The sequence below is a fragment of the Rhinopithecus bieti genome, unplaced genomic scaffold (assembly GCF_001698545.2).
Source record: "Rhinopithecus bieti isolate Rb0 unplaced genomic scaffold, ASM169854v2 scaffold_16601, whole genome shotgun sequence".
NCBI lineage: Eukaryota > Metazoa > Chordata > Mammalia > Primates > Cercopithecidae > Rhinopithecus > Rhinopithecus bieti.
The window spans coordinates 1,212,552-1,240,403 of record NW_016808732.1 but is presented as its reverse complement, the minus strand read 5'-3'; the positions used below and the strand labels follow the sequence as shown (position 1 = coordinate 1,240,403).

The window sequence follows — 27,852 nt, the reverse complement described above, 5'->3', positions numbered from 1 at the left end:
CTGGACAGCCTGCAGAACCATGAGCCAATGAAACCTCTTTTCTTTATAAATTACCCAGTCTCAGGCATTTCCTTATGGCATTGTGAGGACAGACTAATACACCATGTGCTTCCCTCTCTCGGGATCCCTTTTTGCCTTTGCTGTGTGGCTAATACCTACTCAGCCTCCAAGCCCAGAGGGAATGCTTTTCCCTTAGCGGGGTTGATGTAGAGGCTGCCTCCGTGCTCTGTGGCCCTCTGCACTTCCCACACTGGGGGCAAAGGCTGGCTGTTGATTCAGCCTCCCTCACTGGCCTGAGCACCCCTTGAGGACACAAGCTGCATTTAAGTTGCTTACACCCATCCTTAAACAATGATTTATAGTGTGGAGTTCTAGCCACAGAAAAGGACAGAGAGTGAAAAATGAGCTGTTCACCTGCCAGACCTGGGCTCAGGAAGTACTTCAAATACATACCTAGGATGCAGAGCCTAGAGGAGCCTTTGGGAGGCCGAGGTGGGCGGATCACCTGAGGTTAGGAGTTTGAGACCAGCCTGGCCAACGTGGTGAAACCCCGTATCTAAAAAAAATGCAAAAATTAGTTGGGCTTGCTATCCCAATCTTATAGACGAGGAAACGGAGGCTTGGTAAGCCACGTGGATAATAAGTGGAGTCAGGATCCAAACCCACCTCTGTCTGAGTGTGGACGTTTTGCTTTTAAGCGGTGCTGACACAAGAACATGATTTGCTTTAGGTCATTGCTGTCGCCGTGGAACCAACTGGCATCTCTGACATGCCGAGCTAATCAATTCAGCTGTTAGACTTTGGCTGAGTTTTTCATGAAATGCTTTATTTCTTCAAGGTTTATACATAATAATTTTTTTTTGAGATGGAGTCTCGCTCTGTTGCCCAGGCTGGACTGCAGTGGTGCCATCTCAGCTCACTGCAACCTCCGCCTCCTGGGTTCAAGCAATTCTCCTGCCTCAGCCTCCTGAGTAGCTGGGATTACAGGTGCCTGCCACCATGCCCGGCTAATTTTTGCATTTTTAGTAGAGACAGGGTTTCGTCATGTTGACCAGGCTGGTCTCAAACTCCTAACCTCAGGTGATCCACCTACCTCAGCCTCCCAAAGTGCTGGGATTATAGGTGTGAGCCACTGCACCCAGCCTAGTTTTTACATAATAATTTTTATGCAGAGCATACCATTGTTCACATCTGCTGTTTTCCCCTCACAGTAATTGTGTGAGAGACAACAGATAGCACCGGTATTTTTTTTTGTAAGTGTGTGAATTTGGTATTATTAATTTAAAAAACATATATTATATAACATTTACATTTTTTGGTATACAGTTCTGTGCACTCATATTTCCTGCATGAGAAAGGCAGCCTTAGAAGGCAAGGCCCGTTGATCTTAGAACTTGTGGAGGGTATTCTAAGTTTTATCTTTTTATGAGGTATCATGGATTCTAGAGTTTGAGAATATTTAGACATGGGACAGAAGCATGGCTTGGTGGCTGGAATGCTGGACAGGCCGTTAGGAACCCTTGGCTCTAGGCTGTACCCTTACTAGTTGTGTGAACTTGGAGGTCACACCTGTCTGTGGAGCTCATTTCCATGCGAGGTGGAATCAGACCTAATATTCCGCACGGACCATTCAGTGCACATGGCCACAAAGCACGTAACTCCTTCAAAGCCAGTTTCCTATGGTCTCTTCTGTGGGAAAGTATCTCTTCAGATTTTCCACACCACAAAGGGACCTGAGTTTGGAAAAGATATCAACTCAATTCTCCTCTGGAATATCCTTATCAAATATCAGCAGAGGCAAGGATCTGAAAAGTTCTGTCATAAAGACATCATTGCTTCCGCTTAACCCACAGATTTCTTTTTTTTTTTTTGGTGGGGGTGGGGGATGGAGTCTCACTCTGTCACCCAGGCTGGAGTGCAGTGGTACGATCTCGGCTCACTGCAAACTCCGCCTCCTGGGTTCACGCCATTCTCCTGCCTCAGCCTCCCAAGTAGCTGCGACTATAGGCATGCGCCACCATGCCCAGCTAATTTTTTGTATTTTTAGTAGAGACAGGGTTTCACCATGTTAGCCAGGATGGTCTCGATCTCGATCTCCTGACCTTGTGATCCGCCTGCCTCAGCCTCCCAAAGTGCTGGGATTACAGGCATGAGCCACCGCACCCAGCCTTAACCTAGAGATTTCTAAACTCACGGCACTGGTGAACCCCTGTCTGGGCCCGTACCTACTAAAGTCTCTCTGAGCTTGAGTTCTGAAGCACATGGCTTTGAAAATGCTTGTTTAAGAGGCAAAGGAACTACTAATTTTAAGAAAGAACATGACGAGGTTGAATCAGCACTTGGCTTCCTATAGGCTTATTTTTTCAGAAGTAGACCAGCACCTGAGAGACACTAAGGGCTTGGAGCCCTGGGTGCCCCTGCTTGCAGTGTCTGGTAGTGGTAGTTGGGGAGGGAGTGGATTTGAACACGAGCTCCACCATGTGATTCTAGGAAGAGCATAGCAGGTTGGGCCGATCTTCTGGCACACAGTGCATTAAAATGCCACCTTTCAGGCTGAGCCTGAAAAGCCCCCTATTAAATGTGACAAGGCAGATGGGTGCCTGCAGGGTGGCCGTGTTCCGGAAGCCATGCACCAGCTGCTGGTGACTTATGTTTCCTGTTCTGGAGCCGGGGAAACATGCACGCCAGCTTGTGGGTGCTTCCTGGATGTGCAGAGCCCGGGCCTCTTTTTCCCGTTGGTCCCAGAATGCCATCAAGGGGCTTGGTGAGTTTCCTCCCTGGGGATGCACACATCTCTTTTAGAGATACAGATAGGTTGTGGGGCCTAGGAGCAACTTACCTTGAAGCATCTTCCTCCAGAGACCCTCCTGCTGAAGAATAGGATGTGCCTTTTCACACTGCTTTTCCTCCACTCCCAGCTGTGACGTCTTTCTCTCCATCTTCACCCATTCATCTGTCAAGAATCAGTTCAGTCACCCAGCCAGCCAGCCTGGCTGTGTCCAAGATGCCGGAGAGGCAGCAGTGAGGAAAACAAAGTCCGTGCCTCCGTGGAGCTCACGGTCTAGTAAAGACAAGTGCTATGCAAACTCCAGGCAGTGCCGTCCCCACCAACACCTGTGTCATGCGTCCCCTGGGGAGTTGTGTCCCGCACAGCCAATGGGGTAACACGCCAAAGCTGTGATTCCAGTGCGGCAAGTCACATTTTAGACAGACCTAGAAATATATAGTCTGCCAGATGTGCTGTAAGTACTGTGAATACATACAACGGGTAAGGGATGTAGGGTCAGCTGGTGGGATGGTGGCATGTGTTGTCCCAAACAGGGCAAGTTGAGGGGACAGCACTCAGATAAGTAACATCAAGCAGGGCCCAAAGGAAGTAGGAGCAGGAAGACTGCCAGGATCCTGGGACTCCAGATGAACTGGGGTCTCGCTGCCCGTGGCTTTCACTCTGAGGGAAATATGATTCTGATGCCAGAAGCTTTGGGCAGCTGACTGCGTGATGTGTTTCTGATTCCTTAGTTTGGGTTAAACTCTTCTTCTCTGGGCTTGCAGGGCATTGTGGCCGATGCTATAAGACCATGGGACCTGGTCCAGGGGAACACTGAAGTGCCTTCTGTGCACTTCCTCAGATGGCCTTGGCAAGATCAAGCTCTAGTTGCCCACAGTGCTAGCCAGGTCAATATGCACTCTTTATTGAACAGGATACCCTCCCTGCAGCCCATGGAACCACCTCCCAGATGCACCACTTGCCTCCAGGTTCTTGAGTGAGACTCTGCTATCAGAGCACCACCTACTGTGGGTTGTTCTTGTCAGTTTACTTTTTTTTTTTTTTTTTTTTTTTTTTGAGACGGAGTCTCGCTCTGCGCTTGCTGGAGTACAGTGGCACAATTTCGGCTTACTGCAAGCTCAATCTCCTGATACAGTGAGCTATGATCATGCCACTTTACTCCAGCCTGGGTGACAGAGCAAGACTCTGTCTCGAAGAAAAGAAAAAAAGAAAAGGAACACAAATTTAACAAATATTAATAATAAACAAGAGTGCTTAGTGTTTTCATGCAAAGAATGGGGCACTCCTTTTGGAAAGGAGTTTGGTCATCTTTATCAAGGGCTGTAAATAAGGTTTATGTTGTTTGCCCCAGTTGTTAAGCTTCTGAGAGCCTTGCCTAACAAATCATTCAAACTAAGGCAGGAGTTTTGTACACAAAAATGTTCATTGCAGCAATACATATCACTGTAAAAACCAGAAAATAACTTCAGTAACCAACAATGGGGAATTATTAAACAATTTATTATGTATCCCTAAGATGGAATATTTTATGATTATTTTAAAAATAGAGTCATGAATTGGGGCCAGGCACGGTGGCTCACGCCTGTAATCCCAGCACTTTGGGAGGCCGAGGCAGGCAGATCATGAGGTCGGGAGATCGAGACCATCCTGGCTAACACGGTGAAACCCCGTCTCTACTAAAACTACAACAAATTAGCCTGGCATGGTGGCGGGTCCCTGTAGTCCCAGCTACTCAGGAGGCTGAGGCAGGAGAATGGCATGAACCCAGGAAATGGAGGTTCACGCCAAAGGCCCTGTCTGCAAGATCGTGCCACTGCACTCCAGCCTCGAAGACAGAGGGAGACTCCATCTCAAAAAAAAGAAAAATAAATGTATATGTATATATATACATAGTCATGAAGAATGTGCGGCAAGTTGGGATGTGATTATGGTAAAATGCAGGAAGGACAGAATTGTGTTCTTTTTGGTTCCCATAATATTCTGGTTTCTGACTTGCATATCATTCCCTCCACCCGGAACACTCCATATGGTGAAGCTTTGTTTGTGTTTATGCATAAACATGTTTATGGCTGAGTTCCATTCTGGAATGGTATTGACAAATAGAAGAGGGTTGAAAGCCTAGGTCTGTGCCCTTAGGATAGGCTGGGGGATTGAAAACGCCCTTTGGAGAACATCATCTGAATACATGAATATTTACATAGACATATTAATACAGTCCTGTTTGTGTGTGTGTGTGTGTTTATCTCTCCGCCTTCCTCTAATGACACATCCATTTATCTATCTATAGTCATACCGAGTGTAGATATAGGAAATATAAATAGACTGTTTTTTAGACTTATTTTCTGGGTCTGCGCTTTCTCTGCCCAACCCCCCAGATAAGGTTGGCAGCCCCTTTGCTTGGCTTCCATGGCAGGTCCCCAGTCTTCTCCTCTTCAACCCCACATACCCCATGACTTGATAAACATCTGTCTCTCCATCTGTCAACCCCCGGAAAGCAGATTCCAGCTCTATGCCTGGTCCCCTCTGGAGCTCAGAGCATCATTTAGTAGCTGATCGGTGCTTGGATGAGTGAGCGGATGTGTGCACTGTGGGGAAGAAAACAGAGGAAAAAGGGTGGGGAGACATCAGAATGTCAACCGGGAGTTGTACTGGGAAAGTGGGGTTTTTAGTCTCTTCACTATCTTTTAAAATGTCTCTCAGTTGATCATTACTATATTTAATAACACCTTGATAACTCCCTGTTCTACAAATGACCCAGTTTCTTCAACAAATGAATGACATTCAAAAGGGAGGAGGGGCCAGTGCAGATGCTGGCAGAGACTGCCGAGATGATGAGGCAGGTGTGCTATGGGGCCTGGTATGGCTCTTGATTCAAACCTTCCAACTACAAAAAGAGATCCATGAGACAATCAAGGAACATTGAACAGGGCCTGATTATTGACTGATAGGGAAGTTATTAAATTAATTGGGTTCATTGGGATAACGGATTTTGGTTTTGTTTCTTTAAAAAGTCTTTACTCCTTTCCTGTTTAGAAAAAAAAAAAGTGCATCTTGCTGCCCACACTTATGTCCCAGGGCAAACGGGAAGTGGGTTAGAAGTGAGAGAGAGCTGGTAAAGTATTTCTAGGTGGAAAGATACAGTGCTTGGGCTTTGTTCTGAAACTTCTCAGCAAAAACGAGACAAAGTGAGAGGGGAGAAAGGTGAAAGGAGAACGGGAAGTGTTGGATAGAGAAGTATTGAAGCTGGTGATGGATCTGGGGTGGGGGAAGTTAAATGCCTTTACTTTTGAAAATATTTGATAATTCTTATATTAGAAATTAAAAAGAAAAAAATTTCTCCTGGCTTTTCTCCAAGGATCCTTAATACTTTGCCTTGCTTTGCAGAGTGATCGACTCCTCATCAAAGGTGGACGGATCATCAACGATGACCAGTCCCTTTATGCTGACGTCTACCTGGAGGATGGACTTATCAAGTGGGTTGATCAAAACAGACCTTTTAAGAAACCTGTGTTGCCAGGCTGCCTGGCCTTAGATGGAATGGAAGGCTGGCATTCTGCCCTAGAATGACAGGGCTGTGTACCTGTGTTTCGGGGTAGAGACCTCACAGAGGTTGGGAGAGGTGCACGCTGCGGGTGGACAAGGCGCTGACATTTCTCAGGTGCCCCCCTGGGCTAGGCTCCCTGCCACATAGCTGAGGCAGCTCCTCTCATGCAATGCTCACACAAAAGCTGCAAAATGCAGACATGTTTCCTGTTTTGTGGTTTTGGAGGCAGCAGGCCAATGGGTCTGGGTACCTGGCCCCATATGACGGGGTGAGTTAGGGTCAAGGCCCGGATTCCACCCTAAGACAACTGAATTCACAGCTCTTCCTTCCACCTACCCACAGTTTCTGGAATTGGGTTGAGGGGAGCAGGGAGGATGGAGGAATGTGTGGCTTCCAAGCCCGGCCTTGGCACTTAAAGAAAAGATAGATGTTGGGGCTGGAGTTTCCTTTACTTTCTTCTCATTGGCTCCTTCTTCAGTCCTGCTTACGACAACCCAGGTGTCTTAGCCAGCTGTGGCTGCCAGAACAGAATGCCACAGGCTGGGTGGTTTAAATAGCTGCAGTTTATTTCTCACAGTTCTGGAGGCTGGAAGTCCCAGATCAAGCGGCCATCAGGGTTGGTTCTTCCTGAGGCCTCTGTCCTTGGCTTGCAGACACCACCTTCTGGCTGTCCTCGGGCCCTTTCTGTGTGTGTGCACACTCCTGGGGGCTCTTCTCCTAAGGATACCAGTCCTGTTGGATTCTGGCCCCACTCTTGTGGCCTCATTCAACCTTAATCACCTCCTTAAAGGCCCCGTCTCCAAAGGTAGTCCCATGGGGGTGGGCTGGGGCTTCAACATGAATTTTGGGAGACAAAATTCTGTCCATAACGCCAGGCAGGGGTCTGTAGGTGGCCTTCACTTTTTGTCCAGGCTGGAGTGCAGTGGTGCGATCTCAGCTCACTACATACAACCTCCGCCTCCCGGGTTCAATCGACTCCCCTGCCTCAGCCTCCTGAGTAGCTGGGACTACAGGCATGCACCACCATGCCCGGCTAATTTTTTGTATTTTAGTAGAGATGGGGTTTCACCATGTTGACCAAGATGGTCTCGATCTCCTGACCTCATGATCCACCTGCCTCAGCCTCCCGAAGTGCTGGGATTACAGGTGTGAGCCACCACGCCTGGCTGGCCTTAACATTTTACTGGTGGGTGAGGATCAGTACAGTTCTCTTTCTGTGAGTTGTACCCTGGATTTGCTGGGTGCTCAGCCTCTTCCCTTGAAATCTGGAAGAGGAGAGAAGGACACTGTTTCAGGATCTAGCATGAGTGGTTGGCACAAGAAGGAAAGGCAGAGGGGAATTGGAGCTAGGGGAAGGCAGAAAGGGATTGATACCATTAACAGAATCATCCTGGGGCCCGTGTGGGCTTTGGGGATGATGACAGAGGAGGAGGAGGAGGCGGCTGGGGGAAAGGGGCTGTGGAGTATTGGGGGCATTGAAAGAGACTACATATGCAAATCACCCAGCAAAGAGGGGTACCCAGAACAGTTGAGCCCTCCCTGCCTCCCCCTAGCTCACCCCCCAATTCTAGTCCTAAACTTTGACCATTTCAAGTCCAGCTCGGGCCTCCCCTCCTCTGGCTTCATTCCTTGCTTGCTCTTCTGGCCATAATGAAAACTTGGGACTCACAGGACTTGCCAGGCTGCTGTCACCTGAGAGCCTTGCACCCATCAGTCCCCTGCCTGGAACGCCTTTTCTCCCTGCCCCTCTGCCTTCCCCTCATCTCTTGTTTGTCCTTGTGGGCCCAGCTCATGCAACTCCTCCTCCAGGAAGCCTTCCTTGACCCCATGATGGTGTGGGGTGCATCCCTCTGTCCCCAGAGCCTGTGAGCTGCTGTCTGTTGAAGCCCTTGTCACACTGCATTGCTCCTTGACCAGGGCCTTGCCTCATGGCCCCCACCCTGGGGCCCAGCACCAGGCCTGCGGAGTAGGTCCTGGAGCGCCAATTCAGGGAAAGCATAAACAAATGAATGTTGGCCATCAGGTGGTGAGGATGCTCCTGTCAGCTGCAGGGCACCTGGATCGCAAATGGTTAGGAAGGCAGACGGGGGGTGGGGAAGGGTGTCAGGATGTGTAAAAAAATGAGGTTTTCTAACTCAACCATGGCTTAGATATAGAGAAAGCAACTCCGAGGGAACACCCCTTTGTGTGGGGGGCTCTGGGCTTCTGAAGCCTGAAAGGTAAAATGACCCTTAGAATGATCTCGTAGGCTCCCCCATCCCACACACCACCTGCTGCTTTGATCTGACCACATCCACGCCCGTCCTTCCCGGGCCAGGCCCCCTTGTAGAGGGCCTGCAATCCCAGCGGGTATACAGATGGAGCAAGTGGCCATGGGTTGAGCTGCATTCATTAAGTGCCTGCTGTATGTATGAACATCAAGAGTCCTAGGACTCTGGCTAACCTGGCTGTTGAGGAAATCTGCAGTTTCCCTAAATTCATTATCTGTCAGCCCCTCTTGGTCGTAAACCCCTTTTACTTGACTCCGTTGCTGAGAAGCTCTCTGAGTGTCGGCAGTTCTCCTCTGGCCTTGTGAAGCTGAGTGACAGTGACCGAGGCCTCACACGGCCCTTGGGTGTTTATTCTGAATGTGCATCCTGCAGGCGGAGAAGGGTAGGTGTGGAAGAGCCAGGGACCACCTGGCACGCAGAGGCACAATTATTTTCCTCCACTTTAATTAAACCCCAAGAATCCTTTAATTTTGTGGCCATTCGCCAAGTTTTCTTAAGAGCCGTTCAGCTGTCGTGATTCATTGGATTATGATTCATTGGGGTTTCCATTTAATTCACTTAGCCTTGGTGAATCAGGTGCCGGTGGTTGAGAGTTTCTTCTGCACTGTGGGGTGATGGTGTTGGGGGAGGGGCATCTGTCTCATTCACTGAGCTGAGCTTCCTCTCTCCTCTTTCCCTTTCAAGCACGTTGCTATTGAGCACCATTCAGTGAGTCCCGTTTAGTTTAATCCCAGTTCAGGGAGAACCTGGCTTCTATATACGGGAAACAGGGTGGCAGTAAAGCCTGCTGGTCAGAGCTCTGCTATTAGTCTTGAGGAGACCTGGGCTTAAATCCAGGCCCATCACTGACTTGCTGGGTGACCTTGGATGAGTCACTACACCTCTCTGAGTTGTGTTGTCCTCTTTTGCAAAATGGGAATACTTCCTACCTCACAGGGCTGCTGGCGGGAGACCAGAGAGGGTTTTTAAGAGGCTATGATTGTGCCTGGTAAGAAAGAGCCTCTGGCTGCAGAGATGGCACTCATTGTTGAACATTAAGCATCTTAGGACTGTGGCCAACCAGGCTGCTCAGGAAATGTGCTATTTCTTAAAAAAAAAAAAAAAAGAAAGAAAGAAAGAGAGAGAGAGAGAAAGAGAGAAAGAGAGAAAAGAAAGGAAAGAAAGAAAGAGAGAGAGGAAGGAAGGAAGGAAGGAAGGAAGGAAGGAAGAAAGAAAGGAAGGAAGGAAGAAAGAAAGAAAGAGAGAAGCCAGGCATGTTTGCTCAAACACTTTGGGAAGCCAAGGCAGGAGGACCCCTTGAGCTCAGGAGTTCAAGATCAGCCTGGGCAACATAGGGAGATCCCATCTCTACAAAAAATTAAAAAACAAAATTAGCTGGGCATGGTGGTACATGCCCGTAGTTCCAGCTACTTGGAGGTTGAGGCGGGAGGATCGCTTTGAGCCCAGCAAGTGAGGCTGCAGTGAGCCATGATGTGCACTACTCTACTCCAGCCTGACTGACAGAGACCCTGTCTCAAAAATAAATAAAAGAACCTCTCGTTAGAGTACTTGTTGGCCCCCACAGCATGGTGACTCAGTCACAGGCTTGAATCAGACTGAGCTGTGATTCTGCTGACACTCATGCGTAGGTCCGTGCCCGTGTGTAGACACACCATGTGCATGTCTACAGCCAGTGGCTCTTCCGACTGGACTGCACCCAGGTCTTTGCCTGGGTTGGCATTTGGGGTGCTACCCTGTCCTCTGTTAGAGCTGGTTGTGAGCATTCAATGAGAGAAGCCGTGATGCACTTAGAAGATGCTGTTCTCCAGTTGCTGTTCCTTTTAAGGGCCAGGTGTCTTCCCGACCCCTTTCCCTTCAGCTGTTGGCAAGCCCACACGTTTGGAGAGGACGACAGAAGGACTGGGGAAGACAGGATTTCCCTAAGTCAAGTTGGACATTCTGGGGATATTATAAGCAGTGGCAGTGAACATTCTGGGGGTAAGGGATTGGTTATAAGCAGCGGCGGTAGACATTTTGGAGGTAAGGGATTGGTTATTAAAAGCAGCGGTTGGTGGTGATCCTGGTGGAGGTGGGCGTGTGTGGTAACATTTTCTGGGTGTCCACCTTGTCCCTGGCACTGTGCAGTCCTAGGTTTATTTCCTGGGTTAAGAGGACAGTGTGTGGCACCCATGTGTGTCTTCGGGGGAGGCCCAGCTGGGATCTGCTTGCTGGCCCAGCTTCTCCCGGGAGCCCAGGAGGGCAGGGGCTGCTGTCTTGGCTGCCTGGCTGTGGATTCTGTCTAGAACTGCACTTTTGGTCACTGAAGCAGCATCTTTCTGTGTCTTTGCTACCGGTGTTTCATGTGACTTAGAAAATTAATATACTGCCCAATCTCAAGAGTTCACAACAGTTGGATTTTTTTTTTTTTTTTTTTTTTTAATAAAAATCACTCACAGATCTCATGGTCTGAGCCAGACCTTGACCTTGGACGCTGCTGGGTCCTATTCCTGGTGCTGGCTGAGCCTCTTCCCCCAGCATCTTGATGGACCTCCAGACTCTGGTGCCAGCAAATAAAAACCAGAAGCCACCATCATCAATAAGTCAACCACAGAGATCCCCGGGGCTTGGTTTCTCTTTTCGTAGGCTCTTTTCCCTCCTTCACCATTTGGAATTTGCCCTCCTTCTGGAGGAAGTTTTCCGGCACCTGTTACATCGGAATAGACGTGACAGTCAGCGTGTGCATCATGCTGGTCTCACCTCTGTTGGATTGAGCTCTGCCACCCCCTCCAGCCTTCTTAGATAATGAGGCTGGATGAAAGGGCGCCTCCTCGTGCCCCCTGGCCCCCTCTGCTATACTGGACTCTAACAGTCTGCCCACCTGCCTTACCTCCTGTTAGACTGTGAGCCCCTTGTGAAGGGCCTAACTCAGAAATGTTTATTTAACAGAACTGAAGCTGTGGGTTGACTGCCTATTCTACTTTTCCGTTAAGAACCAAGGCTGTCTCTGTTGTTTACCTCCAGACAAATAGGAGAGAACTTAATCGTTCCTGGTGGAGTGAAGACCATTGAAGCCAACGGGCGGATGGTTATTCCCGGAGGTATCGATGTCAACACGTACCTGCAGAAGCCCTCCCAGGGGATGACTGCTGCTGATGACTTCTTCCAAGGGACCAGGGCGGCCCTGGTGGGCGGTACCACGATGATCAGTGAGTGACACTGTCCCCTGCCTTAAGGACATAGACTGTGAGGTCCCCTCCTCATCACCAGCATCACAAGTGCTCAGTGTGTTCGAGGCTGTCTGCCCAGGGTGCCATTGGATTTCATTCTCACCGCAGCCCTAGGACACAGGTCACCGTTTTACAGAGCACACCATATGTGCCACTGGGGCTACCCAAGATGGCTTAATAAACAACGTGGTTTTATAGGCACCAATTTTAAAAAATTATTTTTAAAATATTGAAATACCATCTCTTTGGTATAATTGCTTAGCATGAGACTGAAGTCACATTTAGATTTTTAGAAACAAAGTTTGTTTAAAGAAAAGCATTAAGTGAAGAAGACATGGATTATAGGGAGATAAAGCAAAAAAAAAAAAAAAAAAAACCCTTCAACATGATGTGAAGATGGCTGTGGTTTCAGAACCAGTGACATAGGTATTATTGTGACAGATGGGAGAATAGAGGTCAGAGAGGTGAAGCAACTTGCCCAAGGAGACATAGCTGGGAAGTGGTTGTATTAGTCAGTATTGCTGCAGTAATACTGTGATAAGACCGCGTAACAAACAGCCCCCAAATCTCAAGCAACACTTGTTTTTTTCATTTGAGGGTGTGTAGGAGTGGGCGTGGGGCTGGAGTGGCTGTGCTCAGCTGCGGGTTGGACTCGGGCACCATGGGTCTCCCATTCTGGACCCAGCGACTCCCCAGCCACTCTGTTCTCCTGGTGATTGGCAGAATGCAGGGGTTCTGGCCGAAACTTGCCTCCTCTCACTGCCTCATCTCTTCACTTCCATGCTACAGCTTCCACTCACATTCTGTTGGCCAAGATCAGTCACGTGGCCGAGCCCAAAGTTGACAAGAGCACACTGTGCCACAGAGAGCCCTGGTGAGGTTGGGGAGGGAAGGAAATACTGTGGGCAGTGAGACCAGTCCGCAACAGTGCTCGGTCTGGGAAACTGGATTCCTCCTCCATAGCCCTGTGCAGCCCGATTGCTGTTTCTTGTGTTGATTTTGAAGAGCTGCTTTTGCTTGAATTCATTTTAATAAGCAATTTTAATTAAATAGGCCACAGTTTATTGTAAATGTTCTTTCAACTGTTAGGCTCTTCAGTTCCAGGCTACTTGTCTCTAAGCTGGCCCCAACCCTGCCCACCTCTCCCACTTCTTCACAAAGGAGTCCCTTTGGAAGCATGGTCTGTGGGCTGAAACCCACTGCTATGGGCAGAGTTTGCCAAGTCCCTGAGCCAGGAGTGGGGTCGACTTCTGAGTCAAGCACTGTCCTGATCCCTCTTCCAAAGGGCAGCCCGTGGATCTGCTGGATGGGAAATGGGAGGAGGATCTAGACTTGGACTTGGATCCCAGCGGCCAGGGTTTGAACCTGAGCACTGGCACTCAGCAGGCAGCTGCATGACTGTGGCTGGCACTCAGCCTCTCTGAGCCTCAGCTTCCTTATCTGTAATGTGGGCTTTATGGTGGGAAGCGCCTAGGGTGGTTTGGAGACGTACATGAGATTCCTTCATGTAGTGCATGGGACATGAGAGTTCTGAGAGATGGGCATGGAAGTTCCGGGCTCAGGGGGACTGCATAGGGCAGGGGAAAGAGTCCTGGATGAGGAGCCAGGGTTCCTGGGACGTCCCCTGCTTTTCTCCGTCACCAGCTGTGAGATCCTGGGGAGCCCTGCCCTGTAAACCTTATCCTCCTCACCTGGGAAGGGCAGTTTCCAGTGTGTTTCATGGAACACCAAGAGCCTATGAAAGCACATGAGGACCACAGTCCGGGGCTCTGAAAGGGTCCCCGCCCTTCCCCATCTTCATTCAACAAATGTTAATTAAGAGTCCACACCAGGCACTGTATCAGGTGAACAAAAGCAGGAAGGATGCTCGTCGTCAAGGGCCTGTCATCTCTCTGGGAGTCACTAATCATCCACATGTATGACTAGAAACTGTGACTCCTGCTGCAAAAGAAGGGTGCACAGTGCTTTGAACTGAGGGGCAGGGTCTCAGGGAAGTGTTCTCTGAAGAAGCGACATTCGTACAGGGTTCTGAAGGATGAGTTGGAATTAACCAGGGGAAGGGGGCAGAGAAGAGCAGAGCCCCAGGAGGCCGGAATAGTATATGCAAAGGCCCTGAGGGGAGCACACACCTCCCATTCCAGAGACTGCAGGGAGGCCTGCGGGGCAGGGGTGTGGAGATTGAGAGATGACATCCTGTGAGGCAAGGCTGCAAGGAGAGGACAACCCTGAGCCTCGATGACCTGATGAGGCTGTGGCTCTTTCTCATATGGGTGATGGGCAACGTTGAGGTATTTTAAGCAGGGAGAGATGTGAACTGTTCTGCGTTTTGGAGAGACTGCAATGGAGTGGCCGGGATGGGATGTGGCAGGACCAGGTGGGAGGCGATGGCATAATACAGCTGAGAGATGAGGGTGGCGTGGCTGTGGACTGGGCAGAAGTGGACAGCTTCTGGGATATGAAGGCCAGTCAACAGCCCTCGGTGCTGGATCAGACATGGGGGCATGCGAGGGAAAGGAAGTGCCACGGGTGACCTGGGCCTCTGGCTGTGGAACCGTTACTTGGTGATGTCCACCACAGCTGGGGTGGGGATGGGGACAGTACTGCATGAGGTTTTGGACATTCTGGTTTGGGGCAGCTTTTGAGTCATCTTGGTGGAGAAGCCAAGAACACAACCGGGTTTAGAGTTCTGTAGCTGAGAGCAAATGATGTGTTTCAATGAGCTGGTGCAAAGGAAAGGGATCCAGTTAGTGAGCATAGTGAACAGTAGGGGATGGAGTCCTCAGGATGATTGAAAAGTGGCAGCCAAAGAAGTAGAACAAAGGAAAGAAAAAGCCAGAAGGTGGTGTTGCCATGGAAGCTGGAGAGGAGCGAGTTTAAGGAAGGAGGGAGGGACCTTCTGTGCCCCGAGAGGTCAAGAAACTGAGGACTGCATGCTCCCGTTAGACCTAGAGATGTGAGGGTCATATTAGCAAAGGCTGATGCTTTAGGTGGATGGAGGTGTGAGTGGGAAGAGGAGAGGTGAGACTTCTTTTTTTGACATCTGCCTGTGAAGGGTGGGGGTGTGAAGAAACAGGGCAGTAAGCTTCAGAGTATATGAAGTCAAGGGAGGTTTAAAAGACTGGAGGCTCCCCTTTCTCATCTACTTTACATTTAAGATTTTATTTGAAAAAAGGATGATGAAGTGAACTTGTTTGGTCTCGGAGGTCCTTTTCATCTTGGCATTCTATGCCAAAGGAGGCAGCTTGGAGCAGTGGGTATGCTAGTTGTATGCTCTTGGACAATTGCTTTACCCTCTTTGAGCCTCAAGTTTTTCATCTGCAAAATGGGGATACTAATTTTCACTTTACAGGACAGTTGTGAGGATTGAATGAACGAGCTTATGTAAAGCTTTTGTGGCATTATCTGACAAATAGTGAGCGATGGTGATGATGATGACAATGGTGGCGATGATGGTGGTAATGAAGACTGAAGATGATGGTGATGATGTCATTGCTAATGGTTATGGTTAATGATAGTGACAGTGATGGCAATATGACAATGATGGTGGGAGTGATTATGAAAAGGTTGGTGATGATGGTGGTGATGATAATGGTGGTGATGGTGATGGGGTGATAATTGGGATGATGATGATGGTGATAGGATGGTGGTGATGAAGATGGTGATGGTGATGATGATGATGATGGGGTGATAATGATGATGATGATGGTGATGATGGTGGTGATGGTGATGATGGTGGTGATGGTGGTGATGGTGGTGGTGGTGATAATGTTAGTGATGATGATGATGGTGGTGGTGTGGTGATGGATTGGTGATGATGGTGGTGAGTGATAATGATAGTGGCTGATGACAGTGGATGGTGGTGGATCGATAGTGGATGGTGGTGGTGGTGATGGTGGTGATGATGATGGTGATAGTGGTGGAGGTGATGAACGTGATGAGTGATAATGATGGTGATGTAAGTGGTGGTCATGGTGATGATGGTGATGGGGTGATAATAATGGTATGATGGGTGGATGGTAGTGGTGGAGAATGGTATATGACAATGGTGATGATGGGTGATGATGGTGATAGGTGTGTGGAGGTGATGATAGTGGATGAAGTGATAATGATGGTGATGATAGTGGTGGTCATGGTGATGATGGTGATGGGTGATAATATGGTGATGATGGCGGTGGGTAGTGGTGATAATGGTAATGATGATGATGGTGATGGTGATGGGTTGATAACGATTGGTGATGATTGTGGTGGTGATAATGTGTGGCTGTCATAGTAATGATGGTGATGGTGTGATGATTATGGTGATGATGATGATGGTGGTGATGGTAATGATGGCAATGATGGTGGTGGTGGTAATGATGGTGGCTACCATTGGAACACTTGAGTCTGAAGCATCATGATGCATATTTCCCTGTCCCAGTTGACCATGTTGTTCCTGAGCCTGGGTCCAGCCTACTGACCTCCTTCGAGAAGTGGCACGAAGCAGCTGACACCAAATCCTGCTGTGATTACTCCCTCCACGTGGACATCACAAGCTGGTACGATGGCGTTCGGGAAGAGCTGGAGGTGCTGGTGCAGGACAAAGGTCAGTTGAAGCCTCAGAACGGGGTTTTGGGGAATCCCTGGTTCTTTGGTAGATCCAAGGATTATGTGGAGTGAAAAATCCCCCTGTCTGCGTCTGCTCTGAGCCTGATTATGAGCTGCCCTCTGCCCCACGACAGTGAGGAAACAGGCTAGTCCCTTTACAGAGTCCATCCTTTCCTCCTTGAAAACGTCTGGGCTGTCCTTGTTTAGAAGCAGATCCAGTCTCTGCAGCCTGCCATGCTAGGCCCTTGCTGATCTAACCTCACTTTTCTTTCCTATCACCCTGATCACTAGCCTGGCTGCCATCCCTGAAACTGGCTATGCCACGAGGCCCTTGCTCATGCGGATCCCCTGCCAGGAACGAATGCCCTTTCTCCTCTGCCTGCCCAGTGCTACTCACCTTCAAGACCCAACTCAACCATTACCTTCTCCCATTTCCCCAGTCAGAATTGCTTCATTCCTTGAATAGCCAATGCCTGTTACTTAGGCCTCCTTTGGGGCACTTTTTCCATTGTTCCTGGATTATGGGATGTTGTCTGTCTGGCTCTTCTGTCAAACCCTGAGTTCTGTGAGGGAGGGGACCATGTCTGTATGTCCCTGCTTCCCACCTTGGCTCCCCTCTGTTTGGGTTCACACCAGCACAGTGTAGACACTTCATGGTGTGCGTTACATGGAATGGAGGGGAACTGATCAGAAGACACAAAGGAAGCAAAGAACAACAGAATGGAAAGAGTCAGGGCATGAGCGGTCTGTCCAGAAAGGGGCAGTCGGGGCCCCTCTGAGGAGGCAGCCTCAAATGTGGTGCTTCAAGGAGAGCGAGGGTATGTTTCCAGTTTTGAAGATAGCTGTGCTATGTTTTCTCATAAGAACAGTATCATCCCCAATATTTAAAGAAAGTCAGAAAATAGAAGGGAAAAAATTGTTTTCCTCTGGTTCTACCCCCAATCACAATTTACTCTTCATGTGAAGGATTATTGCTTTCCATTCCCTGCGTATTTGGATGATTTCCCCCTATGTGGTTGTGCGATAGCTGGTACGTGGAACCCTTCCTTTTTCACTTAACGTTTTATGAGTCACATTATTCTTCATCAATAACTTTTTAATGGCTCATAATGTACAATATAATGGTTAATTTGCCTCGCTATTTTCTTTTTAGTGGACATTTAGGCTTTCTATTCGTTTTATTATATATCCTGTTATGGTGAACATCTTCATGTATAAACATTTGGTGGCATTTCTAATTTTTCTTTAGATTTCCAGAAGTGGAATTAGAAGGTCAAAGGTTTTAGCATTTTTCAAGATTATGACGCTTATTGCCAAGTTGGTTTCCTGAAACATGCACCCCTTGTACCCCTGCAAATCCTATGCCAGAATCTCTAGTCCCTGCACCTTTGCACCATTGGGTGTTACTGCTTCTATGAAATTCTTGCCGATTCGTTGGGTGAAAGACACCACCATTGTGATTTTCATGTCAGTTCTTTACTGATTACATTCAAGATTTTGCATACATTTTTCCTTATGTGAATATCTGATTGTATTCTTTGCCCACTCATCAATTTGCATTTTCATATAGCTGTTTAAGCTCTTTCTATCAAGAAGGCATTATTGGCCATGGTGGCTCATGCCTCTAATCCCAGCATTTTGGGAGGCTGAGGAGGGAGGATTGCTTGAGGCCCAGAGTTTAAGACCAGCCTGGGCAACATAGTGAGACCACGAAAAAAAAAAAAAACATAGCCAGGAGTGGTGGTGCACGCCTCCCAGCTACTTGGGAGGCTGAGCGGGAGCATTGGTTGAGCTTGGGAGGTTGAGGCTGGAGTGAGCACTGCACTCCATCCTGGCTCGGAGAGTGAGACCCTATCTTTTAAAAGAAAAAGGCATTATCCTTGTATTGCAGTTGCTGCCTGATTCACCGCAACTACATAACAGTCATAATCCAAGGAAACTGACAGTCTTGTATCTTACTTTCCTTACCTAATGTTAAGTTCTGAGCAATTTTCCCTCGGTTGCTGCCCTAAGTGAATGGTCATTTAGGGCGCCCCTCACTGAGATGCGAGGGTCTCTGGAGTGGCAGTGGAGTTTGTAGGGAAAGACACTGGACTGCATGAGGCCTGGTGGGTCTGTGCTGCTTGCAGGCATCCAGGGAGCCCTGTGCTGTGTGCATCGGGGCTAGGTCACCAGCAGGCGAACGGCGATTGTGCTCAGGTCCTGGCAGCAACCTTTCTACTTTGTATGCTTCTGTGAAATCAACTAACTTTTTATTTTATTTTATTTTATTTATTTATTTTTTGAGACAGAGGCTGGCTCTGTCGCCCAGGCTGGAGTGCAGTGGCCGGATCTCAGCTCACTGCAAGCTCCGCCTCCCGGGTTTACGCCATTCTCCTGCCTCAGCCTCCCGAGTAGCTGGGACTACAGGCGCCCGCCTCGTTGCCCGGCTAGTTTTTTGTATTTTTTAGTAGAGACGGGGTTTCACCGTATTAGCCAGGATGGTCTCGATCTCCTGACCTCGTGATCCGCCCGCCTCGGCCTCCCAAAGTGCTGGGATTACAGGCTTGAGCCACCGCGCCCAGCCTACTTTTTAGATTCCACATATAAGTGAGATGGTGCAGTATTTGCCTTTCTGTGCCTGGCTTATTTCCCTTAACATAGGGTTCCACAGCTTCAACTTTGTTGCTGCAATACAGGATGTCCTTTTTTACTAAGGCCTCCATTGTGTACATTTATAAAATCCGTTCATTCATGGATGGACCCAGGTTACTTCCTAATCTTGGCCGTTGTAAATAATGCCGCAATGAACACGGGATTGGGGGTATCCCCTGGACATACTGATTTCAATACCTTTGGATTTTTAGCCGGTAGTGGGACTGCTGAAGCATACGGTAATTCAGTTTTTAGTTTTGTGAGGAGCCTCTGTACTGTTCTCCATAGAGGTGGTGGTGCTAATTTACATTCCCACAAACGGTGCTCAGGAATTCGCTTTTCTCCACATCCTCACCAACACTTGCTATCTCTTAGATGCAGGTCTGGTCTTGTCTTCCTTCCTTCCTTCCTTTCTCTCTCTCTCTTTCCTTTTCTTTTTTTTTTTTTGACGGAGTCTTACTCTGTCACCCAGGCTGGAGTGCAATGGTGAGATCTCAGCTCACTGCCTCCCGTATTAAAGTGATTCTCCTGCCTCAGCCTCCAGAGTAGCTTGGATCACAGGCACGGCCCACCACGCCTGGCTAATTTTTGTATTTTTAGTAGAGATGGGGTTTCATCATATTGGCCAGGCTGGTCTTAAACTCTTGACCTCAAGTGATCCGCCCACCTTGGCCTCCCAAATTGCTGGGATTACAGGTGTGAACCACTGCTCCCGGCCAGGCTTTTATTTTCTAATCAGCTTAAATGCTCTCAGCGGCTCCACATCATCCCCAGAATAAATCACAAGCTGTCCGCCTGGCTCGTGAGGATGCGTCCACTCCTCCAGACCGGCTTGTTCCAGTTCCTCCGGCCCAGAGCCCCGGCCCCCTGCACCTCCGTTTTCCATCTGCTCGAGGCTGCCTCTGGCCCTTAGGGCTGTGTGAGTGAGTGCTGGCCCCTTCAGGAACACTCTCCCTGCCTTTTCCTAGCGATTTTCCTTTTCGTGCTGAGCTGTACTCCCCTGGGAAGCCTTCCCTGAAGCCCCCTGACAGATGGAACCCCCCCATGCATCCCCCACATAGGGATCATCAGACTGAGTTGTCTTTGCCCGTTGACTTGCTGATATTCCCACACCCCAGCCCAGACGGTGAGCCCACTGTGGGCAGGGACTTGTCGTCTTGCTCACAGTTGCATGGCCGGTGCCTGCATACCGAGACATGCATCAAATAGCAGCAGAACAGCTGATTGATTTCCTGAAAGATGCCTTTAGTAACTTCTGTATCCCAAGCGCTTAGCACATGCCTAGCATAGAGTAGGCTCTCGATAAATGTTTATAATATGAATAAATAAGTTAGGGAGGGAAAAGAGAGAGAGACACAGGGAGGGAGAAAAGAAAGGGAAGGAGGAACACACCTGATTTCCTTTGTCCTAAAGTGTTTTAGTGCATCCTTCTCTAAGTCAGAAGGGCTTCCCCAGAAATCTTGATAGTCGTCATGAGTGTACTTGTACAGTCCAGTGCAGGGCATTTCCAGGATGGGAAACCAACACATTTGGTGTAATGTCCTCTTTGCAGAAATGGGGAAAGTGAAACCCAGAGAGGTGCAGTAACTTCTCCAGTGCTACACAGCAACTGAGGCCTGAACTCAGCTCTCCCGGACAGAGCAGCTGTCACTGTTGATGTCTTTATGGGAATTGCAAACACAATTTTTTGAAAAATGGGATAAAACAGCATGTGCTTTAGGACATTTCTAGAAGCTGCATGACTACTGTGTTTTCATCTTCCTTGCAGATGCTTATTACACCCTTCCTTATCCTTATCACACCCCTCCCTCTCAGCCTGGGGAGTTTCCACCTCCTCCTCCCCCTCCTCCTCTTTCTCTTCCTTCTCCTCCTCTTCTTCTTCCTCCTCCTCTTCTTCCTCCTCCTTCTCCTCCCTTTCTTCTCCATCACCTTCAGATTCTGCTTAGGTGTGACTTTCCCTGGAAGCTTCCTTTGACCTTCACCGACACCCTCAGGCTGGATAGGTGCCCCTTTGGGGATCCCAATGGCACTCCTCTCTCCTGGCGACCACCACTCTGCCCTGTGGTCATTGATTTATTGGAAAGACATGCTTCTGTTTTTTCTTTAACTTTTTTTTTATCCTTTTTATCTTGGAAACAGGCGTCAATTCCTTCCAAGTCTACATGGCCTATAAGGATCTCTACCAAATGTCCGACAGCCAGGTAGGTCCCTCACACTCGTCCTCTCCCCTCTTGTCTGGGCAGGACTGGCCCAGCTTTGCCAGTCCAGGCAGCACAGGGCAAGGGAGATTGTGAGGAGCTGCGCGGTTCGAGTCCTGATTCTGGCATGGAGTGGCTGTGTGATAGGATGTCAGTGGTTGCCCCTGCTGGCCTTCTGTTCTTTTCTGACCGTGTGAGTGGCATGCAGAAGGGGGTCCCTGGTTTGGTGGCTCCCAAACCTGGCTTATCCTCAGCATCATCTGGAGAGCTTCCTCAAATACCAATTCTTAGTGCATGTTGCGGACGTTGGGTGTTGGACTCAGGAATCTGTACTTCCCAAAAGCTCTGCATTTGATTCTGGGATTCAGGCAAGGATGGGGACAATTTCTGAGCTCTGACACAGGAAGAGAGACTGCCTGGCCTTCCCTCACAGCAACTGCAACATGCTAGGCAAGTCATCTTGTCCAATTGTAAGATGGAACATTTCTGGCCCTGCCAACAGCAAACAATTATTACGTAGATGCAGCAAGTCAAGGAGATGGAGCCGCAAGTTGTTTTTCAGGAGTAGCGGTTACGACTTACAGGACACCTGGCCTTCTTATACTACTGGGTCTCCTAGTTTTGTTTCATTGTCACTTTCCTTTGCTCTGCTTGTTAGTGTGTGGAGAAAATCATGGAGGCTACAGCGAAGCCAGGCTGCAAGCCCTGGGCCATACTGGCTGCTTGCTGTGCAGCCAGGGGCAGTTCTCCCAACTTCTCTGTGCTTTAGCCTCATAATAGCTGTGCCTTATAGAGGCAGTTGAATGATTTCATAAGACGAGTAAAGGGCTAGGATGGTGCCTAGCACAGAATGGTGCCATACAGGCATCAGTAAGCAGGGTAATTGGTTATTACCATGGAGACAGATGGGCAATGGGAGAAGCACTTTATGTCCTTCCTTTCAAATAAACACTTGGGGTTACAGAAGATAACTTATCCTAAGATGTCCTGGAGGCCTTTGATACAATCAGCAAAAGACATTCAAAGAGCTGAAAATTGGTTCAGTTCCATAGAAAACATAGCATGTGATGTGCTGGCATAATTGTGATTTTCACCTGTTTCATTGTAACCACTGGAGCCCTGGGCATGGATGGAATCGAGCAGCCTCTGGGTTTGGGTTCTCAAAAGTGCTTCATGCCTCCACATGCCTTCCCTATTTGCTGAAATAGGGATGTGTGTCAGAAAGCAGGCATCCCAGGGGATGTTGTCTTGCATGCATGGAAAACAAAGTTGAGATTCAAGTACCCTTGGAGAGGGAGCTTCATGGCTTTGGCCCTTACCGGGGGCAAATGCCCAAATGCAGATTCTCCTCAGGTAGGAGAACATTGGGCAGTGGGGCGGGCCTGTTTTAGCTAATTGAGAGGATGGTTAATATACTATATATTATCTGAGTACTGGAGTGATTAGAGAGCTTGTTTTCCCCACCCCACCATTGTCTATAAAATGGTATGGTTCACATTTTTGTAAGGATGTGCACATCTTCTGTGGCATGTGGGTGGCTATGGTAAAGCCTTAGCAGATTTAGTTAGACAGTTTCTGTAAAACTACCCGTGACTTCTCAGGACCAGTTGTTGCCATTAACACCTACAGGTGTTTCAAAAAAAGCCAACCCAAAAAGACAGCAAAAGGCACAGATAGGCACTGAGATTGATTCTGTCTTCATGCCCTGGGGTGACTTGGACCAGTTGTGCCCCATCCTCAGCTTCCTGCTTTTGGATCTACAAGATGTCAGGGTCAAGGAACAGTCCTTCCAAGTCTGACTTGTATAGCAGCACATTCCATCCATATGAATGTGTCTGTAGAGGTTTGCAGGTACATGACTGAATGGGTGTGAGAGAAGAATGGTCTTCGTGAATGCACCTGCTGTGATTTTTTTTTTTTTTTAATCTCACACCAACCCCTGTTTATCTCTCCATAGCTCTACGAAGCCTTTACCTTCCTTAAGGGGCTGGGAGCTGTGATCTTGGTCCATGCAGAAAATGGAGATTTGATAGCTCAGGTGAGTGGCATGAATTTCCACTCCTTCTACCTAAGTCTGATTCTTCTTGTTGCAAAAGGTTTGATAAAAGAGCATTGGTTAGTGAGGAGGCTATACAATGAAAGGTCAAGCCAGGAACTGGGTGTCATATCAGACACACCAGGTGAGAGTCACTCACACACCATTGGCAGGCCGCATTGACTCTAGAACCTGTTTTCTCACCTGTACAATGAGCATAATATAACTGCCCTGTGAACCTTGAAGGGTTTGCATGAGAGAATGAGGATGTGAATGAAATGCTTTGCAAACCCCAAGGAGGTGTTCCAGGCCAGCCTCCTCCATCTCTCAGTCATGTGACCTTGGGCAAGGAACTTTTTCCCATGAACACTCATTTTTCATCCAGAAACACCCACCTGGCAGTGTTATTGTGTGGATCAAATGATATTATGTGCCATGGTTTGAATATGTCCTTCAGAAGTTCATATGTTGAAAACTTAATGGACAAGCTAGTATGTTGATGGTATTTGGAGGTGAGGCCTTAGGGAGGTAATTTGGGTTAGATGAGATCATCAGGGTGGAGCCCTCATGATGGGATTAGTGGCTTTATAAGGAGAGGAAGAGAGGTCTGAGCTGGCATGCACCTGCTGTCTCGTGTTTTGCCCACCGCCATGCTATGATGCAGCAAGAAGGCCCTCACCAGATGCTGGCACCTTGTTATTAGATTTCCCAGCCTCCAGAACCATGGGAAATACACTTATTTTCTGTATAAATTACCAAGTCTATGGTATTCTGTTATAGCATCAGAAAACAGATTAAGACATCATGTACATGAGGTTCAGAATCTACACATAATTGACTGCAGCTGTGCAAAAGTTTTGGGTAAAATGAGACATGAACATATTTTGATAACTCTAGCTATGGGGTGGAGAATTTGTTGGGAAAAGAATGAAAGCTGGGAATGGTGACTCAAGCCTGTAATCCCAACACTTTGAGAGGCTGAGGTGGGCAGATCACTTGAGGCCAGGAGTGTGAGACCAGCCTGGCCAACATGGCAAAACCCCATCTCTACTAATAATACAAACATTAGTTGGGTGTGGTGGAGCACACCTGTAATCCCAGCTATTGCAGGTGGGAAGACAGCTATTACAGGTGAGAATGCAGCTATTACAGGTGTGAGGCTGAGGCATGAGAATTGCTTGAACCTGGGAGGTAGAGCTTGCCGTGAGCTGAGATTGTGCCACTGCACTCCAGCCTGGGCAACAGAGTGAGACTGTCTCAAAAAAAATATGAAGTCAGGGTGACCAGCTAGCTTCTATTCCAACAATTCTCATAAGAAATGAAAAGAGGAGATAGGAGATGGAAGAGGTGAGCGTGACAGGAAAGTAACACAATCTACAGGACCCGTGGACCGATTGGGTGGAGGAAGAAGAGAAAGAAGTCGGGGGGGCTTCTGGGTCTCTGGTGCAGAGGCCTGGATTGGTCATAATGCTGTAAATCAAGACCAGGCACATAGGGGAAGATTTAGATGCAGCCAGTAAAGGTAGTTAATGCCAGGCCTGATGCAAAGGGCTTCACATATTCATACTCACAACTACTCCATACGGTAGATATAATTATTCCCATTTTATAGATAGGGAAACCGAAGCTCAGATATGAATAAGTTGCTCACTGTAGCTCATGGGGCAGTAGAGCCAGGATGTTAACCAGTTCCCTCTGGTTCCAGAGCACAGTGGAAGAGCAGCATGATGGTTCAGTGCTAGAGATCTAAAGCTTCACCATTAAGGTTCTTCCGTTGACTTCACTTCTTCTTATCTGGGTCCTTGTAGTTTTTCTGCACAATTGACATTCTTTCAAATTCAGTGTAAAAAACAAACAGTGCCTTAATTCCATCATGCAAGAGTATTCTGTTCATTGCTAACAGGTCACTGCATCCAGCCCACACTCAAAAAGAAGAGATTATACAAGGGCAGGAATGTCAGGAAGTGAGAATTATTAGGGCCACATCTGAGACTTCCTCCCAATCTGTCTTCTGGCCCCCATAATTGATGACCCTTTCCCGTGCAAATTACAATCACCCCCTCCCATGGTTCTTAAAAATCTCATGACAGCATTAGCTCAAAGTCTGGACTCTCGTCATCCGAACCAGATCCAGGTGTGGATGAGGCTCCTTGGCTGTATTTCCCATAATCTGTAGGTCTATGAAGCTAAAGAAGGAAGATATCTCCCCGACCCTCCTGACATACAACATTCAGTGGTGGACCTGACATTTCTATTCAAAAAGGGGAAAATAGAAGGCACCAAGGAGTCATTGGTTCATGGCGGTTCTGCAATCTGGCTGGGAAATGTTGGCAGTTCCTTGATTGAGTCTCAAAGCCTGAGAATAAGTCTCCATAGCTCTTGGCTCTACCTTCTGAGCTCCTGCTTCCATCCTCTGAGTCGCCCATCCTTTTTCATGAAAGGTAGTGCATGTCTGTTGCAGCTGAGTGGTTTTCTCAGCCTGCTTCTTGCTCAGTAGAATTTTGGGGATCAGCCAGGCATGGTGGCTCATGCCTGTAATCCCAAAACTTTGGGAGGTCGAGGTGGGCAGATCACCTGAGGTCAGAAGTTTGAGACCAGCCTGGCCAACGTGGTGAAACCCTACCTCTACTAAAAATACAAAACAAAACAAAACAAAACAAAAACTAGCCAGGCAGGTGCCTGTAATCCCAGCTACTTGGGAGGCTGAGGCAGGAGAATCGCTTGAATGTGGGAGGTGGAGGTTGCAGTGAGATGAGATCATGCCACTACACTCCAGCCTGGGTGACAGTGAGACCCCATCTCAAAAAAAAAAGAGTTTTGGGGATCCAACTGCTTCTTTTCATATCACATGCCTGTGTTCAGTCTCAGCTTCCAGTATTTTGCTAAGGCAACTCTCCTAAAAATCTGTGGGCCTCCTGTGAATCTCACTGGGGTTCACGCCATAAGACAAAAGTCACCCACCAATTTCTTCCTGATAATCCCTCCGCTACCCTGATGAGATTGCTGAGAGACACAACGGCAAGCTTCCTAGAGGCCCTGTAGTTTGACTGAGACGGTCCACAAGCATAGCCTTCATCTCTTTGAAATGTCTCTTTAAAAAAATGTATTTTTTAATTTTTTTGAGACTTAGTCTCATTCTGTCACCCAGGTTGGAGTGCAGTGGTGCAATCTTGGCTCATTGCAGCCCCCATCTCCTGGGTTCAACTGATTCTTGTGCCTTAGCCTCCCGAGTAGCTGGGACTGTAGGCATGCGCCACCACGCCTGGCTAATTTTTGTATTTTTAGTAGAGATGGGGTTTCACCATGTTGGCCAAGCTGGTCTCGAACTCCTGACCTCAAGTGATCTGCCTGCCTCAGCCTCCCAAAGTGCTGGGATTATAGGTATGAGCCACCGTACCCAGCCTAGAGGGTTCCTATTTAAAGAATCTCTTTACTGTGACTGATAACACTGGGAGGCACCACCCCTCACCTTTCTGAGTTCTTACCAAGGGACTGTAGAGTCACATCCTTGGTTTCATCCCAAGACTGTTGATGCCTCCTTCTTGCCCCCTGTGAGGACTCACTGGCAATGTCCTCAGAGGCCCTATTTCTTCTTAGAGTCCATTCAAGGCTATTTAAAATGCTGTTTCAGAATTCATTTGCTGCCTGGTTCCAGAGCCTCTTCCATATACTTAGATATCTTTTATGGTAACACCCTACTTCTGGTAACAAAACCTATACTAGTCATCCATGATTGCATAACAAATTACTTCAAAACATAGCATCTTAAAGCAAATTATCTCATGGTCCTGTGGGTCCGGACTCCAGGTGCAGCTCAGCTCTTTCTGGCTGAGGGTCTCACAGGCCATAGTGAGTGGCAGGTGGGGCGGTGAGCATCTCAAGGCTCAACTCGTGCAGGGTTTGCATCCAGCCTCTTGTAGGTGGTGTATTTCTGGATTTAGCTCCTTGTTAGCTGTCAGGCTAATGTGATGGTCTGTTCTTTGCTGGCTGCTGGCCAGAGGCCTCCCTCAGTTCCTTGCACATGGGCAGCCCCAGCGAGGCGGCTTCCTTCAGAGCAGATTAACCAAAGAGCAATAGGTGAGCAGGTCGGCAGTCAGAGTCTCTGTAACCTGACCTTGGGAGTGACAACCCAACCCTTTTGTCTTGTTCTGCTCATCAGAAGCAAGGTGCTGGGTCCAGCCCATACTCCAGGGGAGGGGACCCCGCAGGGTCTTCAAAAGCAGGAGGCAGGATCACTGGGAGTCATCTTAGAAGTTGCTGCCACACAGATCTTAGCTGATTTTAAACTTTCTAAAAATGGAACCATACAGCATACACTCTCTTATGTCTGGGTCCATTTGCTCAATCCGAGGCATGTGAGATCCATCCTTTGGCCAGGCGTAGCACTAGCTTTTTCTGTTTCATCACCGTGTAGAATTCCACTGCACGAATCTGCACAGTGTATTCTCCAGTTGTTGGATATTTGGATAGTTTCACATTTGGGACCGTGATGCGTGAGGCTTCTGTGCTTGTTCTTGCTCCGCTCTTGTTCAGCCTTTTATTAAACATAGGTTCACATCTTTCGCTGGTATATACCTAAGAGAGGAATGGCTG

The 27,852-nt window shown here is 48.3% G+C and overlaps 1 protein-coding gene across 2 annotated transcripts in view; it reads left to right on the top strand.

Annotated features, from left to right (window-relative positions):
• CRMP1 (collapsin response mediator protein 1) overlaps positions 1–27,852 on the top strand; it is a 71,660-nt gene that overhangs the window by 19,835 nt on the left and 23,973 nt on the right. For both annotated transcript variants that reach the window (XM_017887093.1, XM_017887094.1), the window contains exons 2-6: positions 6,173–6,261; positions 11,603–11,787; positions 16,226–16,390; positions 21,166–21,227; positions 23,182–23,262. In XM_017887093.1, coding sequence (XP_017742582.1) covers positions 6,173–6,261; positions 11,603–11,787; positions 16,226–16,390; positions 21,166–21,227; positions 23,182–23,262 — 582 coding nt within the window. The remainder of the gene's footprint in view (positions 1–6,172; positions 6,262–11,602; positions 11,788–16,225; positions 16,391–21,165; positions 21,228–23,181; positions 23,263–27,852) is intronic.